Source organism: Carcharhinus amblyrhynchos, chromosome 18, assembly GCF_965287045.1.
Source record: "Carcharhinus amblyrhynchos chromosome 18, sCarAmb.v2.hapA, whole genome shotgun sequence".
NCBI classification, from domain to species: Eukaryota; Metazoa; Chordata; class Chondrichthyes; order Carcharhiniformes; family Carcharhinidae; genus Carcharhinus; species Carcharhinus amblyrhynchos.
The window spans coordinates 23023898-23042424 of NC_137341.1; the positions used below are offsets into that span (position 1 = coordinate 23023898).

General features: G+C 43.2%; 1 protein-coding gene across 12 annotated transcripts in view; it reads left to right on the forward strand.

Moving 5' to 3' along the window:
• LOC145354912 (trinucleotide repeat-containing gene 6A protein-like) overlaps positions 1 to 18527 on the forward strand; it is a 259584-nt gene that overhangs the window by 210432 nt on the left and 30625 nt on the right. For 7 of the 12 annotated variants that reach the window (XM_080206542.1, XM_080206540.1, XM_080206546.1 and 4 more), the window contains 10 exons: positions 2693 to 2773; positions 3586 to 3634; positions 3821 to 3963; positions 4525 to 4692; positions 5971 to 6108; positions 7189 to 7335; positions 8418 to 8492; positions 9217 to 9658; positions 10218 to 10367; positions 10575 to 10751. In XM_080206542.1, the coding sequence (XP_080062668.1) occupies positions 2693 to 2773; positions 3586 to 3634; positions 3821 to 3963; positions 4525 to 4692; positions 5971 to 6108; positions 7189 to 7335; positions 8418 to 8492; positions 9217 to 9658; positions 10218 to 10367; positions 10575 to 10751 (1570 nt within the window). The remainder of the gene's footprint in view (positions 1 to 2692; positions 2774 to 3585; positions 3635 to 3820; positions 3964 to 4524; positions 4693 to 5970; positions 6109 to 7188; positions 7336 to 8417; positions 8493 to 9216; positions 9659 to 10217; positions 10368 to 10574; positions 10752 to 18527) is intronic. The other 5 variants (XM_080206548.1, XM_080206551.1, XM_080206549.1 and 2 more) reach the window with 3 other exon arrangements.

The window sequence follows — 18527 nt, forward strand, 5'->3', positions numbered from 1 at the left end:
AGGAGGGTGTCCTTGCTATAGAAGGAGAACAAAAGAACAGCACAGGAACATGCCCTTCAGCCCTCCAAGCCTGAGCCAATCATGATGTCTGTCTAAACTAAAACTTAGTTGGTATCCTTCCATTCCCATCCTATTCATGTATTCATCCAGATGCCACTTAAATGTCACTATCGTACCTGCTCCCACCACCTCTCTGGACAGTGCGCTCCAGACATTCACCACTCTCTGTGTAAAAAAAGCTTACTGTGCACATCTTCTCTAAACTTTTTCGTACGCACCTTAAGCTTATGTCCCCTAGTACCTGACTTTTATTGCCTAGAAAAGGAGCATCTGACTATCCACTCTGTCCATACCACTCATAATCTTGTAAACCTCTATCAAGTCACCCCTCAACCTCGTTCCAGTGAGAACAATCCAAGTTTATCCAACCTCTCTTCATAGCTAAAACCCTTCAGACAAAGCAGCGTTCTGGTATACCTCTTCTGTACCCTCTCCAAAGCATCCACATCCTTCTGGTAATGTGGCAACCGGAATTGTAAGTAGTATTCCAAATAAGGCCTAACAAAGGTTCTGTGTAACTGCAGAATGATCTGCCAATTTTTATACTCAGTGCCCCGACCAATGAAGGCAAGCGTGCCATGTGCCGCCTTGACTACCTTATCCACCTGTGTTGTCAGTTTCAGTGATCGGTGGACATGTATGCCCAGATCTCTCTGCCTATCAATGCTCCAAAGCGTTCTACTTTTTATTGTATAATTTCTTAATGCATTGGACCTTACAAAATGCATTACATCATATTTGTCTGGATTAAACTCCATCTGCCATTTCTCCAACCTAGTCTCCAACCAGTTTCTATCTTGCTGTATCCTCTGACAACCCTCTTCACTGTCCACAACGCCACTATGTTTTTGTCGTCCGTGAAATTACTAATCAGACCAGCTACATTTTCCCTCCAAATCATTTATATATTCTACAAACAACAAAGGTCCCAGAACTGATCCTTGTGGAACACTGCTAGTCACAGCCTTCTATTCAGAAAAGCACCTTTTTTACTGCTACCCTCTCTCTTCTATGGCCAAACCAGTTCTGTATCCATCTTGCCAGCTCTCCTCTGATCCCATGTGACTTCACCTTTCGTACCAGTCTACCATGAGGTACCTTGCGAAAGGCTTTACTGAAGTCCATGTATACAACATCCACTGCCTTTCCCTCATCTATCATCTTTGACACCTCCTCGAAAAACTCAATCAAGTTAGTGAGGCACAACCTCCCCTTCACAAAACCATGCTATCACGAATAAATCAATTGGTTTCCAAATGTGAGTAAATCATGTCCCTAAGTATCTTTTCCAATTTCCCTACCACTGACATATGGCCTATAATTTCCTGGGTTATCCCTGCTGCCCTTCTTAAACAATGGAACAACATTTGCTGTCCTCCAGTTCTCTGGAACTTCACCAGTAGCCAATGAGGATACAAATCTTTCTGCCAAGGCCCCAGCAATTTCCACCCTTGCCTCCCTCAGTATTCTGGGGTAGAGCCCATCAGGCCCTGGGGACATGTCTACTTTAATGTTTTTTAAGATGCCCAACACCACCACCTTTTTGATAACAGCATGACCCAGAATATCTACACACCCTACTCTAGGGTCCTCATCCACCAAGACCTTTTCTTTAGTGAAAACCGAGGCAAAGTATTCATTTAGTATCTTGCCCATTTCCTCTAGTTCCAGGCATAGATTTCCTCCACTATCCTTGAGTGGACCAACCTTTTCCCTGGCATGCTCTTTACATATACATAAAATGCCTTAGGATTTCCTTAATCCTGTTTGCCAAGGACGTTTCATGACTCCTTTTAGCCCTCCTAACTACTACCTATGATCTGGGATCAAGGGGTTATGAGGGGAAGGAGGGATCAAGATATTGAATTTGATGATCAGCCTGTTTTTAAAGTTATTTGTTAGTGTGACAAGTAGACTTAAATTAACGCTGCAATTAAGTTACTGTAAAAATCCCCTAGTCACCACACTCTGGCACCTGTTTGGGTACATGGAGAGACAACTTTAGCATGGCCACTGCACCTAACCAGCGTTAGGTTGGGTGCATTGTCTTTCGGACTGTGGGGTGAAACCGGAGCACCCGGAGGAAACCCACGCAGACTCCACAGAGACAGTGACCTAAGCCAGGAATTGAACCTGGGCCCCTGGCATTGTGAGGCAGCAGTGCTAACCACTGTGCCACCTTGATCGTGAATGGCAGAGCAGGCTCGAAGGGCCAAATGGCCCACTCCTTCTAGCTTCTATGTAATAGTCATGTTTCAAGTAGTTGTCAGTCTGTTCCAGTGCTTTACCTTTGGCCCCTCTCTTCTGGGATTGTATCCTTCAGACAATGCAGTGCAATATGTTGGAGGATCATTGCAAAGTGTCACGTGGTGAACCTGTCCCCCCACCTCCGAATGTCCAGCCTGGTCTCAGATATGGATGTAGAGAGGGAAGGTGGGTGAGCAAATCATAGAGAAAAACGGTGCACATTTTATGTCGCAAAATAAAATCATTCTCAGGTAGTTTGGAATGTCTGAGTGAGTGCCAGTGTGACAAAGTATAATTGTTTTCCAAGGAGGATTTGGGTTTTTGAACCTGTCGGTTTTGCTTTCCCATCCCAGTGGCGTATGTGATTAGTTTTGTTTCTCTATAGGGCATGATGAAAGGAGGAAGCAAACCAGATGATATGTGGATGAATCAATTAATGAAGCAATTTTCTAACATTGGATTTCCTGTAAGTACAATACTTCAGTTCTCTTCTTTCTCTCTCTCTCCCTCATCACCCCTTCAGAGTGCAAACAAATAGCTGACTGTAGGTGGGTCCTCATCATTAGTGGTCCTGGCCAGACCGAGTTGGAGTTTTTCTCTTTAAGATAGAGGGTCGGTGATGACCTTTCTGTTCTGGTGCCCTGGTTCAGACTTAATGTTGAAGAGTTGATCAGAACCTCCTTGGATGAAAGGAGTGATTGATTTTCAATCTTATTCTGAGGTTTTATCATGGTTCAAAAGTGCTTTGGGATTCTGAAGTGTTTGTGACAGGAATGAGATTGAAAAATGCGATGCCTTAGCAGGAGCTGTGTAGTTTTGCTCACAGTAGTTCTTGCTTAATGCATTATGAAGTGTAAGTTCTTAGTAATCACTGTTTGCTAACTGTCAAAAACTTTATTTGTCATTTTTTTCTTCTTTTGAGAAACTGCTTCTCTTTAGCTAGAATCCTATACTACCCATGTATTACCGAAGCCTGAGTAAGATGGTTGTGCTTGTTATCCAGCAGCAATAGATAGTCATGCTTTGAATGACATTCATCTCCCCAACCCAAGATGCTCAATTCAGAGTTACCCTTTGCCATTGACATTCACTCACCAATTGTTCGATTTCTTGACTGTGAAAGACAGAAACTATTAAATCACCATCCTGTAATCTGAGGGTGAGACAGTAACTAGGAATCAAGAAAATGATCTCCTAGGTTCCTATTGATGGTAATGCGGATGTGAATTTACTTGAATGTAAAGAATTCTGATGTTTGATTGTTTCTACATGTTACAGAGGGAGTCTGCTGAAGAAACCAAGAGCAATAAGACGGATGTACCTGTTGGTAAGCTGATATTGCACTCAACTCAAATTAACATCCAGATTTCCAGCATCCGCAGTATTTTGCTTTTATTTCAAATTAACATCCTCCACTCACGTACAGCAATTTTCAGTTCTGAATAGAATCATTGTTAGCTGACCACACTTAAACAACAGTGAGCAAACCTGCCTGAACCTCCCGCCTTTCCAGGTATGTTAAGAGATAAGAGAATGGAGATGGACAAGCACGGCATGAACATTGGAGAATATAATGGCATTATAGGCAAAGGACATGCTTCTCGTCCTCAGATTTCCAAAGAGTCTTCCATGGAACGCAATCCTTATTATGATAAGGTTAGTATTCCCTCCTGTTCTGGCTGTGTAGTAGAAAGAGATGCATTTTTTTAAATCACCTTCAGCTAATTTTGGCAGACATGAGTGATACAAAAGTGGGATGAGGCTAATTTAATTCTGGGTGTGGCCATCACTGCTGTTTATCGGAATTCCATTCTAGAAGCATTCTAGTTTCTGTATTAATTAAAACAGAGAACCACGGATGTTCGTTAAACTCCAATCCGTCATGGATTGTATTCACTTTTTATCATTCGTGTTTGGAAGTAAGAGGCTTGTCTTTATACATGAGGAATATTGTGATTTACTCAAAATTCATTATCATGCTCAAATGTTTTCCATTGTGTTGTGGCATTACTCACCTTGTGTGCTGTATTTGGCAGTAGTCAGCATTTGTAATGTGACTTTGTCCATATGGAATCCTTCTGTTGGTAACAAGTCATTTAACTCTGCTTGTGGACTTCAGATAGATGCTAACCCTTCATCTCTTCTCTTGTTCCTGCCTTTCTGCAACTGATGGGCTTTCCATTGTGTGCTTTTTCCAAACCCGCTTTCCCTCCCCAGCTGTCTTTGTCTCTGTCCAATCAAGATGGCATTATAGCAGAAGAGCCCCAAAACTTACCGTACATGTCCACACCAAGCGTGAAGCCACCCCCTTCAAACAGTGCACTACCTAATCAGGCCTTTGGCTCAGTGGGGCTGGGCATTCAAAACTTGAATTCTGTTAGACAGGTGAGTCTGTTCACAACCTGTCATATGCAGGTAGTCAATGGTAATGTGTCGAGAGATAACATTTGTTTCAGTGAAATATTCGGGATTGTTCTAAAACATTTTGCCTTTTATTTTTGCGTCGTCGTTTCTCTTGCTCCTTCTCTTCCTACCCCAATTATCTTCCCAGTGTGAAAACAAGCAATCAGTGTCTGGTGGTGGTGCTTTGAAATGCTTGCTTGTAAATTCATGTGTGGCCTTCAATAGAATTCAGTAGAAATTTCTTAAAATGCTGGAGATCTAATATTGGAGATCTAGAATTTCAGCTCTGTTCTGGCACTTTCTCCCACTTATAAGAAATTATAGGACAGACTAGTGATCAAAAGTAGAACTTAACAGCACAGAAAAGGAATATTTAAGCCAGTTCTGTTGTGGCAACTCAATAATTCCATTATACTGGCCTAACCATGCTGGCTTTTTTTTTAAAAAATTGAAATATTTATATACTTTTTTAGAAGTTATTATGGATCCTACCATTATTTATATTGGATCAGTGATGTCTCATGTACTCCACAAAGAACAGCCCCCAGATCCTGTTTTGAGATCCTCTGATGCAGATCATGTAGGGATGCCTATTCAAGCATCCTGCAGCTATGGCACTGCAGTGCAGCCATGATCCTTTTTTTTACTGTGGAATATTCTACATAGATCATTGACTAGTTAAACACACGCAATGCATTTGCTCGGCAGGGAAGTAACGATGTTGAGTGTAATTCACAATTTTTGTGCAGAGAAGGAAATAAATTCTGACCTGTGCAAGAGATTCAAGTTGGGATGTTGGCAGAGGAAGGTTCATTTTTGTAGAATGGGTGCAAGATAAGTTAATTAGTATCATTCCCCATCCCCTCCCTCACCACCATCATAGTTGAACTTATTGAAATTAAATTAATTGAAATCATTTCTCAATATATTTAACATTTGAGGTTTTTGTAGAAATGACAAGATAGGGTTGATTGGAAAAGTAGCTGCAGTCCAAATAGGAATTCAGGGATGGGTGGGTTTTTTTAAAAGGTGCAGCTAAGGATAGGGGAGGAGGCTATGGTTTAATTTTTCAGACGGAAACTGAGCAGGCAGTTGTCAGTGTTGGAGCTGTTGGTGTGAGGCCTGTTGAATGTTCAGTGCATTGCTATCTCTTGTCCTTCCCTACACTAACTCTGTCTGTGTGGGGCTTTCTGCTATGAAGCTGTGATATGTTTAAATCATGGATCTACGCTCTGATGCTGCTTGTGCTCTCATTTACAGAATGGTAATCCTAATATATTTGGCGGCAGCAATGCAGCAGCACAAGCCAGGGGCATGCAACAGCCTCCAGCACAACCTCTTAACTCATCTCAGCCTAATCTCCGCGCTCAAGTGCCTCCTCCATTATTATCCCCTCAGGTACACCAACATTAATGTCTTCTGTGATTTCATTTGCTGTTCAATACCCCACCTTTTTTTTGTTCTGTTGAGTTAATCAGTGTTTGATTACTTGCCAAAGTTTCAACTTAATTCTTGGTGTGAGTGCCAAGCAGGTGTCCATAGTTGTGTTCTTTGTTATAATTAAGGTGGTTTGATGTCTCTGTAACTCATTCTAAATTGTTTGTGGGTTTGAGGACATGAGAGAAATAACTCCTAGCCATATATTGAAAGTATCTTTCCACTCACCAGTCTCCAGCTTTAGGATGATGGATCCACTGAATGGACTGTTGCATGCTTGGAATGCTGATCTTTATATGCATTCTGTAACAATATTGAAATGTGGATATATGTACCATAGTATACCATACAAATACCAAAAAACTTTGTTGCTAATGACTGTTGATTGTGGTGGTGCTACGTTTCCCCACTAAGTAGAAAGATAGTCTGGTTACGGATGCACCAATGTCTGGGATGTGTAATAATAGGGTGCATTCCCGTGTCTCACTATATGGTCTGCATGGTGCTAGGTGAACAATATCGATATGGTCTGCATGGTACTAGGCACTCCAGCTCACGAATTAGTGTTGCAAAAGAGGGCATGAGAAGTTGTGGGGATGATTTGGCTTTTGAAAAATGATCCCTCAGGTATGCATATTACAGACTTTTTATAACTTCCACAAGTTTCCAAAAACCTGCAGAAGCCACTAGGACAGTAAGGTGAGCTGTTGTCCGGATACCTATTACTGCAGTAAGAAATCTCTCAACACCAGGTTAAAGTCCAACAGGTTTATTTGGTAGCAAATGCCACTAGTTTTCGGTGCGCTACTTTCAAAACTCCCATTCACCTGACAAAGGAGCAGCGCTCCGAAAGCTAGTGGTGTTTGCTACCAAATAAACCTGTTGGACTTTAACTTGGTGTTGAGACTTCTTACTGTGTTTACCCCAGTCCAACACTGGCATCTCCACATCATGACTACCTATTAATAATCAGGTAGAAGAGGAAAAGGTTTAAAAAATGTTTGAATGTTGAAATTTTAAAATTGTCTTCTCTTCTAAAAGGTTCCAGCATCAATACTGAAGTATGCAACAGCCAATGGGAGCCTAAACACTGCACTATTGAATTTTGGCCCCCAGCAGGTAGCCATGCTGAACCAGCTCTCCCAGTTGAACCAGCTGTCTCAACTTTCACAGATCTCCCAGCTACAGGTAAAGTGACAGTTTGTTTCTATGATCCTGCTGTATATGAATAGAATCAATGAAACCATTAAATAAGTTAATTTGAATAGCAGTGTTATTTAGACTGAAAATCCCAGGTTCAATCCTTGATCTGTGCTCATCTCATTCAGGGCAGTGGTAAGAGTGCTGTCATGGATGTCTGTGGTTTGGATTAGCCTGGATTCATTTTCATTCAGTGGTCCCTGCTGGAAGCTGCTCATGGTATAGAGTGAGGGCAGTGTCCACCGTGTTGCAGAGTCACCTGAGTTTAAATTGTCTGCTGAAACTCAAACAAGACATCAACACAGTTCAGAATTTGTAGAATTGAATATTGCGGCAGAGGTGATTAAAAGGCAAGGTAAAGAAGTACCTGTCAGCATTGTATCACTGTAACAACCTGAAGCATTCAATAGCATTTATTGGTGGTGAATAGTGGGCTTAGCTTATTCTTAGACTTGCAGATCACATATGTCTAGTCCATTCCTGGAGCGAACATCATTGCCATCTCCACCCCTTCCAAACACCAGAAAATAGCTGCAAATAGGACAGGTTGGAATTAGCGTGTAATTATTCAATCCATCCGTCAATGGAAAGGTAGCAAGTACATCCCAAGTCCCTCAACCCTGGGCTGAGAGGTACTACTGGCTTATCCTGGTGTAAATCAGACTGAGTGGAGTAAGGTGATCAAATGTTTCTCTTACTACTGAGATTCAGTGCTTCAACTGTCAATAAAAACAAACAAGGAAAAAGTATTTGCTTCTAATGCTGTCAGCCATTGCAAAGTTAAGGAGAAAAATGTCCTTTCTGGTGTACGAACTTCCAGTTGACAGTAAAAGCAGTTCCTGGCAAATGACAGCACCCATCTGTACCCCAGTTGCTTCAGTTCCGAGGCATCTTGCAGCATTGGGTTATTGACCTCCTCATGGGTCTCCATATTCAATAGCTTAAATATCTTCATATGGATCAAAGCTCAGGTTCAGCCCCACTTGAGGACAGGTTTTTGATGATGTGTGTGTGTCCAGTTAATCATTGATTACTCAATTTACATTTGTACTGTTCTTTCTTACTATTAGCGACTGCTGCTTCAGCAACAAAAGGCACAGAATCAGAGGAACGTGCCTGGACCCATGCGTCAGTCTCAAGAGCAGGTAGAATCTTCTGGAACATCCAGTGTTAAGCTTAAGAATATTTGAGGGATTAATAGATACCTGATTAACATACTTTGATTTTAGTAAAACAATGATTCAAGTTGAGATGAAATGTTTTTCTGTGTTCTGGTCAAGTATGAGCTGAATTACCCGGTGTATACAATCTGGTTTGTACCCTGCCATTCTACAGAAACTCTCGTTGTAGGTGTTGCCCTGAGGCCATGGTAGAAGGCAGTGGAGACGACTAAGGGGGAGGGGGGAGTGGGGGCTGCACTGGAGCTATGTTGGGGTGGGTGATGGCTGCAGTGGAGCATTGATGGTGGGTGGCTACACTGGGGCCTTGGTGGAGGGACGTTTATGGCTGCACAGGTGACACGCAAGTTTGTTAATTTTGTGCTGGAGTCTCCTCAAACTTTACCTCTGGCTTTAGCATAAGCCATTTTGATGGTCTTTTTTAATAAAGTAGACTTAAATATTGAACTTCACCAAACCCCTGCTGTCCAAAGTGTGATTACCTGTTCAGTTCACAAGAGCTGCTTATTTCAGAAAGGTCAAATCCTTTTCATCCTGAAAATTTCTAAAATCACTGGATTTTAGAATGTTAAAGTTTGTGATGCTGGTATTTAATATGGGCAGGAACTAATGGTGAGTAGCAACAAATACTAACTGGAACTTGGCATGTATTACCACTAAATGCCTGTTTTTTCCCTCCCCACATGTTCAGGCTGCTCGTGTGCTCAACATGCAACAGATGCTGCAACACTCTCGTCAACTGGATACAAGCCTTCTGAAGCAGCAACCTCCGTCGCAGCCGCAGCCAATGCATCAGCCCTCCATGAAGCCCTTCCCGGAGAACCTCATTCCCCCCTCCCCTCACGAGCTGCAAACAAAAGAGCCGCCTTCGCTCAACTCATACAGCAGCTACCCTTTAGGTGGGTTTCCCCAACCCAGCCCAGGGCAATCTGATCCTATAGTGCCACAAGCTGCTCATCTTTCCCCCATGCCCTCGCACTATCCTTTGCCCAAAATGTTTCTTCCTGACAACAGCCCTAACCAGAGCCTCCTCAGCCCTCCACTGTGTAATGCAAACAGCCACATACCTGGCTCACCTATCCATCAACATGCAGGGCGGAAACCTGCCACTCAAGAAAGGTCTATGTCAAGAGGTGAATAATCTGTTTGTATAATCTTTGGTTTACACACATACCTGAATGGAATTGAAAGCGTCCCATTCATTCAACATCCACTGCTTCCCTGATTCTTGCCACCTGGGCTATGAGTCCTGATCACACCACAGGCAGGTTGTTGAATTGAATTTATTTATGGGCTGGCACTAGGGGTAAATAGTCCCTAAAAACTGTCGTCATGATTTTTTAAAAAAATTATATCTGGTTCACCACTGGCCTTAGGGAGAGAAAATCTGTCACAACTGCTTGGTTTGGCCCAAGTGCAACTGATGACAGGGTCAGGATTTGCCATGAATCTCTCCAAGATAGAATGGCCTGCTGACATTCATTAATCACATTTAAAGGATTAACAAAGTACCAGCTGCTGTACTCTGAGTAACTGTCTGAACAAGTCAGTGTCACTGGAGAGGAGTAAGAGGGGGATGTTTATCATATATGATTCTGTGGTTTCTATAAGTTACATGGTGAATTTCCATCTTAATATTATGTGCATGGGTCTGTCCTTTGCATTCCTAACTTAATTGTTTTGCTTCCTTAGGCTTGAATCCAAACTTGAATGTACCCTTGGATTTCGGTAGTATTGTTAACCTGAAAGAGCCACAATCCCAACAGTCCCGACTGAAGCAATGGACTGCCTCAGAGAACCTTCCTGTTAATTCCTCTCTAGATCAAAACTCCAGCAAACATGGTAATGTACCATTGATTCCCTTACATATTTGCAAGCAGAATATTAATGCAAATCCTCGGTCGTTTGAACAGTATGCATCGCGAATCTCTGGATCATGGAATCTTGTGTCTTTACTCGTGACCTGTATAGAACCACTTTATGCAGATATTTGCACTGTCACCATCTTATTTTGTGAAGTTTGAAATTAAATACATTTTCTTTCCCCAGGTGCTACTTCAAGTGGTCTTAGTATTTGTTCTGGCAAGTTGCTTGAAGAATCTCCTTTTGGTCACTTTGACATTTCCATGAACTCTCTGGCCAGTCCTCCTGGATCTGTTGGAGATGGCTGGCCAAGTGCCAAATCACCCAGTGATAAGCTCTCTAGCAATGTTAATTGGCCACCAGGTAAGGCGTTGTGCACTCAGTAAGATTGAAACTGATGCCGGATGCAGAGTTCTAAAATCAGGATCTTCATGTGACTTCCAAGTCTAATTTCAGGATTAGGGATGTTAGTGATCCAACCCCTAGTGGATCTGCAGAACTGCTCCAAATTCAATTCTATTTCTATAGCATTTCTAATGTGGTAAAACATTCTAAAGTGCTTAGAATGGTTAGCATTAAACAAAATTTGACACTCACATTCGGGCAAATGATCAAAAGCTTGGTCAGAAAGGTAGGTTTTAGAGAGTACACATAAAAACGTACATAGAAAATAAAAGGAGTAGACCTTTTGACCCATCGAGCCTGCTGTGCTATTCATTATAATCATGGCTTATCATCAAATTCAATACAGACCCAAGAGCTATATCTAAGTTCTCCTTGAAATTGCATGGCGTTTTGGCCTCAACCACTTTCTGTCGTAGTGATTTCCACAAATTCACCACTCTCTAAGTGAAGACATTTCTTCTTCCGTCAGTCTTAAAAGGCTATCCTTTGCCCTAAAAGGTTTATCCCTTATCCTCAAACTGTGATCCCCTATTTCTGGACTCCATCGGGAATATTTTTTTCTGAATCTACCCTGTCTAATCCTGTTGGAATTTTATAAGTTTCTATGAGATTCCCTCTCACTCCTCTAAAAGCCAGTGAATATAATCTTTATTGACTTAATCCCTCTTTGTATGACAGACCTGCCATCCCAGAAATCAGCCTGGTAAACCTTTGCTGTACCTGTAGCAAGAACATCCTTCCTCAGATAAGGACACCAAAACGACACTCAGTATTCCAGATGTGGTCTTATGAACGCCCTATACAATTTTAGTAAAACATCCCCATCCCTATACTCAATATGAAGGCCATCGTACCATTTGCCGCCTTTACTGCCTGCTGGATCTATGCACTTACTTTCAGTGAGTCATGCATGAGGACACCAAGGTCTAGTTGAGTATCCACCTCTCAATTTATATCCATTCGAATAATAATTTGCCTTCCTGTTTTTGCTATCAAAGTGGATGACCTCATATTTATCCACATTGTACTGCATCTGCTATGCATATGCCCACTCACTCAGCCTGTCCAAATTATGCTGCAGCATCTTAAAGTATCTCAAAAGAAGAGAGGCAGGCAAGAGAGCTTTCGGAAGGGAATTTTCTAAAAATGCAATAATAGTGAAAAGTGCAGTAATCTGCCTCAGTTATCACATGATTGTGCTAAGTACAGGCGTATATGGTTATTTGACCACTATGTATTCTTTCTGTAATGTTCAGTTGAAATAACAAACGTCTGCCTTGGAATCTGCAGCAATATCTCATTAGGATTTAATTGTGCCTTTGCCTTGATTATTTAATTCCCAGTGTATGTTAATGTGCTTTAGCCTACTGTTACGCATATTTCACTTCTATAACAGATTACTTAGGTGTGCCAGTGGAACAAATCAAATTGTCTGTTCTGGTGCTTTGGTACATCTGCAGAAGAAGGAAAAGGGACAGACATGGGGAGATTGTTCAAACTCCACACAGACAGTGGCCCAAGGCTGGAATTGAACTTGGGTTCCTGGTGCTGTGAAGCATCAGTGCTAACCATTGTGCCACCGTGCAGAAACGAGAGCTTTCAATTCTTGGAGCATTGGGACCAGTTCTAGAGCAGGAAGTATTTACTAAAAAGGGACAGATTGCATCTCCAGATTAGAACCGGTGACCTGGCGGCAAGGTTAATAAGTGTGATAGTTTAAATTGGCACCAGCTTGCAGAAGTTGAAAAGAGGAATAAGATGCATAAGGGAACATTGGGTAGTTCAGATGAGTGTAGCCTGGATAAGATGTTTTTTCGGAGAGTTAGTGTAGACTCTGGGCTGAAAGGCTTCCTTCAGCCCTGTAGGGATTCTATGACAGGAAAAACTGTAACAAAACAATGGGTGATCTTTAAGGAAGAGATGTTTCAGGCACAGCCCAACAGCAGGGAGAACCGAAAGCCATCCTTAATTGATGAGAGAGATTGAAAATATGATGAAACGAGAGTATGTATGTCAGATGAATCCTTCATGTGAGAACCAGACTGAAAAAACAGCAAGAGGGAATTCAACTGTTAAGTGCAAAGGAAGAATGTGTAGCGTCACAGGGAGAAGGTGGAGAAATGGCAATCGATGCATTGCTCATTTGGAGAGTTGGTGTAGAGACAATGGGTCAAATTGCTGCTTTCTGTGCTGCAACAATTGTGATTTTGAGACTTGAGGAAAATCAGACTTTCAAAGAGAAAGTATGAAAATAGAAAGGCAATTAACATAAAAAGCAACCCAAAAATCATCTTTTGACATGTAAAAAGTGGCTAGGAAGAGATAAGGTGGAGCACACTTGGGACATAGATGATGATATGTGCTTAGAGGCACAGAGCAAGGCTAGCATCTTAATGAGTGTTTGTATCAGTGTGTTGTACCTGTTAATTCTCAGTTACTTTCAATTCCATTACAAGAATGTCGCATGACTCCCTTTTTTTTTAAAGAAACAAAGAAATAAGTAAGTGAATAATAAAGGCCCAATAGAATCATATGAAGGGTTGGTTGACAATCAGTGTTTAATGGAGTTGAGTGGGGTAAGGAGTTTGTAGAGCGTGAAAATAAAATGATAAAATGTTGGGTATGTGGCATGTGTCCTTGTTGTTGGAGGACTATGGCACAGTATAACAATAGATTCTTCATCTCACAACCAAACTGGTGTGTGCCGGAAGATTATGACGCAGTATAATGCGGTCAGATAAAAGCCCTTTTCAATTGGGTGATGTGTGGAGTGGATGGGTAAAGCTATTTACAATCTGGACTGTGATGTCCTGATCCCTCCTTAAGTGAAGGGAACTTATGTGGGCAGGCTTTGGCTGCCAGGTGCCCACTGCATTACTACCTCTGGTAATGAACGCCGGGTCGAGTGTTTCTGGGTGTCCCAGTACCAGGGGCACCATGGAGGATAAGGTTTGCAGGTTCGTTGGGGTCCTCTCAGCCGGGATTTTATTCCTGAAACCTTATAAATTGGGGCGTGAATCAAGGGTGCATGTGCTGGTCCTGGGGATACAGGGTGGGCATTATAGCTGCTTGTCGGGCCAGCCCTTCGAGGGGCATGGTTCGGGGCCCATTGTTGGGGAGCCGCTGAGATGGTTGTGTCGGGTATTTGGGTGGTGCCCGACAGTTCTAGGTGAAATGGTTGGGTTACCCGCAGGTATAACACTGTGCTTATGGGCGTGGGCCTCTGGGCTCAGCTCTATATCGTTCTCGGTGTTGGGGTTTGTGGTTCCCTATGTCGGCGATCAGCAATACTGTATGGGTATGCGGGATTTGCTGGTCCCCTGAAATTTGATGATGCCCTACAGTCCCAGGCAAAATAGTTGCATTGCCCGCCATTATAACACTGTGCTTGTGGAAATGCATATCTGGGGTTGGTTTTATCTTGTTCCCTGTACCTGTGTTGGGAATATTTAGGGGTTCTGCGCGGGGCTGCGGTATTCTGTATTGATGATTGGCACGGGTATATGGGAGGTGAGTTTCCCAGTCCCCTGTTTCCACCTCCTCCTTCGTTATGTCAAACCGGGGCCGGGTCTGGGTGAATCGGGTTCATCAATCCATGTTTTGTGGGCTTGGGGGTGTCTGTTTAGAAACATAGAAAAACTACAGCACAATACAGGGTCTTCGGCCCACAAAGTTGTGCCAAATGTGTCCCTACCTTAAAGATTACTAGGCTTACCTATAACCCTCGATCTTACTAAGTTCCATGTACTTATCTAAAAGTCTCTTAAAAGACCCTATCGAATCCACCTCACCACCGTTGCCGGCTGCCCATTCCACACACCCCACCACTCTGAGTGAAAAACTTACCCTGACATCTCTGTACCTACTCCCCAGCATGTTAAACCTGTGTCCTCTTGCAGCAACCATTTCAGCCCTGGGAAAAAGCCTCTGACTATCCACTCGATCAATACTTCTCAACATCTTGTACATCTCTGTCAGGTCACCCCTCATCCTTCATCTCTCCAAGAAGAAAAGGCTGAGCTCCCTCAACCTATCCTCATAAGGCATGCTCCCCAATCCAGGCAACATCTTTGTAAATTTCCTCTGCACCCTTTCTATTGCTTCCACATCCTTCCTGTAATGAGGCAACCAGAATTGAACACAGTACTCCAAGTGGGGTCTGACCAGGGTCCTGTATAGCTGCAACATTGTCTCTCGACTTCTAAACTCAGTTCCTCGATTGATGAAGGCAGTACCTCATACACGTTCTTAACCACAGCTTCAACCTACACAGCTGCTTTGCGCATCCTATGAACTTGGACCCCAAGATCCTTCTGATCTTCCACACTGCTAAGAGTCCTACCATTAGTATTATAATCTGCCATCCTATTTGACCTGCCAAAATGAATCATTTCACACTAATCTGGGTTGAACTCCATCTGCCACTTCTCCGCCCAGTCTTGTATCCTATCAGTGTCTCACTGCAACTTCTGACATCCCTCCACACTATCCACTACACCTCCAACCTTTTGTCATCCACAAACTTACCAACCCATCCCTCCACTTCCTCATCCAGGTCATTTATAAAAATCACAAAGAGTAAGGGTCCTAGAACAGATCCCTGGGGCACTCCGCTGGTGACCGACCTCCACAGAACATAGAAAAACTACAGCACGAACAGGCCCTCCATGCAGAATATGACCCATGTATAACCACTCTTTGCCTTCTGTGGGCAAGCCAGTTCTGGATCCACAAAACAATGTCCCCTTGGATCCCATGCCCCCTCACTTTCTCAATAAACCTTGCATGGGGCACCTTATCAAATGCCTTGCTGAAGTCCATATATACTACATCTACTACTCTTCCTTCATCAATGTGTTTAGTTACATCTTCAAAAAATTCAATCAGGCTCACAAGGCATAGTCTGCCTTTGACAAAGCCATGCTGACTATTCTTAATCATACTATACCTCTCCAAATGTTCATAAATCCTGCCTCTCAGGATCTTCTCCATCAACTTACCAACCACTGAGGTTAGACTCACAGGTCTATAATTTCCAGGGCTACCTCTACTCCCTTTCTTGAATAAAGGGACAACATCTGCAATCCTCTGGAACCTCTCCCATCTCCATTGAAAATGCAAAGATCATTGCCAGAAGCTCAGCAATCTCCTCCCTCGCCTCCCACAGTAGCCTGGGATACATCCCATCCGGTCCTGGTGACTTATTTAACTTGATGCTTTGCAAAAGCTCCAACACGTCCTCTTTCTTAACATCTACGTGCTTAAGTTTTTCAGTCCGCTGCAAGTCTGCACTACAACCACCGAGATCCTTTTCCATAGTGAATACTGAAGTAAAGCATTCATTAAGTTCCTCTGCTATTTCTTCCGGTTCCATACAAACTTTCCCACCATCACACTTAATAGGTCCTATTCTTTCACGTCTCATCCTCTTGCTGTTCACGTACTTGTAGAATGCCTTGGGGTTTTCCTTAATCCTGCTTGCCAACGCCTTCTCGTGGCCCCTTCTGGCTCGCCTAATTTCCTCCTCAAGATCCTTCCTATTAGCTGTATACTCTTCTAGATCTCTAACATTACCTAGCTGTCTGAACCTTTTGTAAGCTTTTCTTCTTGACTAGATTTATTACAGTTTTTGTACCCCACAGTTCCTGTAACCTACCGTAACTTTCCTATCTCATTGGAACATTGCTATGCAGAGCTCCAGACAAATATTCCCTGAAAATTTGCCACATTTCTTCCGTACATTTCCCTGAGAAAACCTCTTTCCAGTTTAAGCCTCCAATTTCCTGCCTGATAGCCTCATAATTCCCCTTACTCGAATTAAACACTTTTCTAACTTGTCTGATCCTATCTCTCTCCAATGCTATTGTGAAAGAGAGTGAATTATGATCACTATCTCCAAAATGCTCTCCCACTGAGAGATCTGACACCTGACCAGGTTCATTTCCCAATACCAAATCAAGTACAGCCTTTCCTCTTGTAGGCTTATCCACATAGTGTGTCAAGAAACCCTCCTGAACACACCTAACAAACTCCTCCCCATCTAAACCTCTTACCCTAGGGAGGTTCCAATCAATGTTTGGGAAATTAAAATCTCCCATCACGACAACTCAGTTATTATTACACCTTTCCAGGATCTGCTTCCCAACCTGCTCCTCAACATCCGTGTTAGTATTGGGCGGCCTATAGAAAACACTCAGTAAAGTTATTGACCCCTTCCTGTTACTAACCTCCACCCACAGAGACTCCGTAGGCAATGCTTCCATGGCGTTCATTTTTTCTGCAGCCGTGACACTATCTCTGATCAACAGTGCCACTCCCTCACCTCTTTTGCCTCCCTCCCTGCCCCTTCTGAAACATGTTTGTCTGACTTCTCGTTCCCACACACGAGTCACTTTGCGGATGGCCCAGGCTTCTGTGTGTGTATTATCATCAGGGTCAAAATTCTCACAGGCTTTCCGAATCCCCTCGGTGGCATGTGCGATCAGGGTCCACATCCATGTGGACCGGTGGTGTGCATTTAATTGGACTTGATCTAATCAGCCGAAAACCGCAACAAATCAGTTTCATAGTTGGCCAGCCATAGGCTGTTGGGTGCTCCCCTCTCTTTTGTTGGCGATTGTTTAAGCCTTGTACCAGATCATCCCTATTGTAGCCTCCGTTTCTGGTAGGGTTCCCTAGGCCACGTTCTGGGGTTGGGGTTTGGGTAGGGCAGAACGGATGGCAGGACTTATCGGGATGGGAATAGGACTTGGAGCTGAGACTGAGTTTTCTGAGATGGGGTACGGATTACGTGATGCCATTGGCTCCACTACCGGGAAGGGAGGTGGGGGTCCCCAGTCGGCAGTGACGTTAGCTGTTGCTTAATGGCAGGCATCCTCTTCTAAATCCCTCCACTCTGCCCCTGGGTCACTATCCCCTGTTTTGGTCATGTATGCACACAATACACTCCTTTTTGTAGCCAGTTGTGATTTTAAATCACACAGGCATTTGGAGTGGTCTGTTGCACGGGCTGTATTTGCTTTTCCTGCTTGGTGCAAAACTTTTACTGCAGCCTGCAGGTCGCTGCATTTATGTTTAAATTCCTCTATCTGTTGAAGTGCAGCCTCTCTCTCACTGACAGTACGTTGTGCCTTTTGGTAGGCTTCATCATATTGAGCCTGGAACTGGCTCATGTGTATCAGGTTGATTTGGTTCCTTTCCTCTTGTGTGTCTACTTCCGCTTCCAATTGTTATACGCGCACGGTAGCACTCATTAGTTGGGTTACCTGGCCCCTCTGTCCCATTTAACCCGGATAATCTCTGCTTCTCTACCAAGGAGCTGTTTGAACACCTAGAAATCGCAATCCCCTTCCTAAGCTTGGGAGCCCTTTTACCCACTTCCTTATGGGCATGACTCCAACAATTCTCTCCCTCGGATCCCAGATCCGGTTTCAGGGCGTTGCCCCACTGTAGCAATTTGGGCCAGTTATAGTTCAAATGTGAACAAGAACTTCCTCCCATTCAGCATGACTGGCCATAATTATTTCCTTTTAGGATTTGGCACTAGAGTATAGGTGAGAGATCAGGGTAGGGGTCCAGTTTTCACTAAATTCCCTTCTGTAGATTTTATCCAAATTCCCTAGACTGTCCTAGTTCTAACTACACAATTTGTCCACCTTGTGTTACAGACACTGGGTTTATGGCCCAATTTACTGGTTGAATCAGTATTAGTTCTTCACTCACTTAAGACTGGCC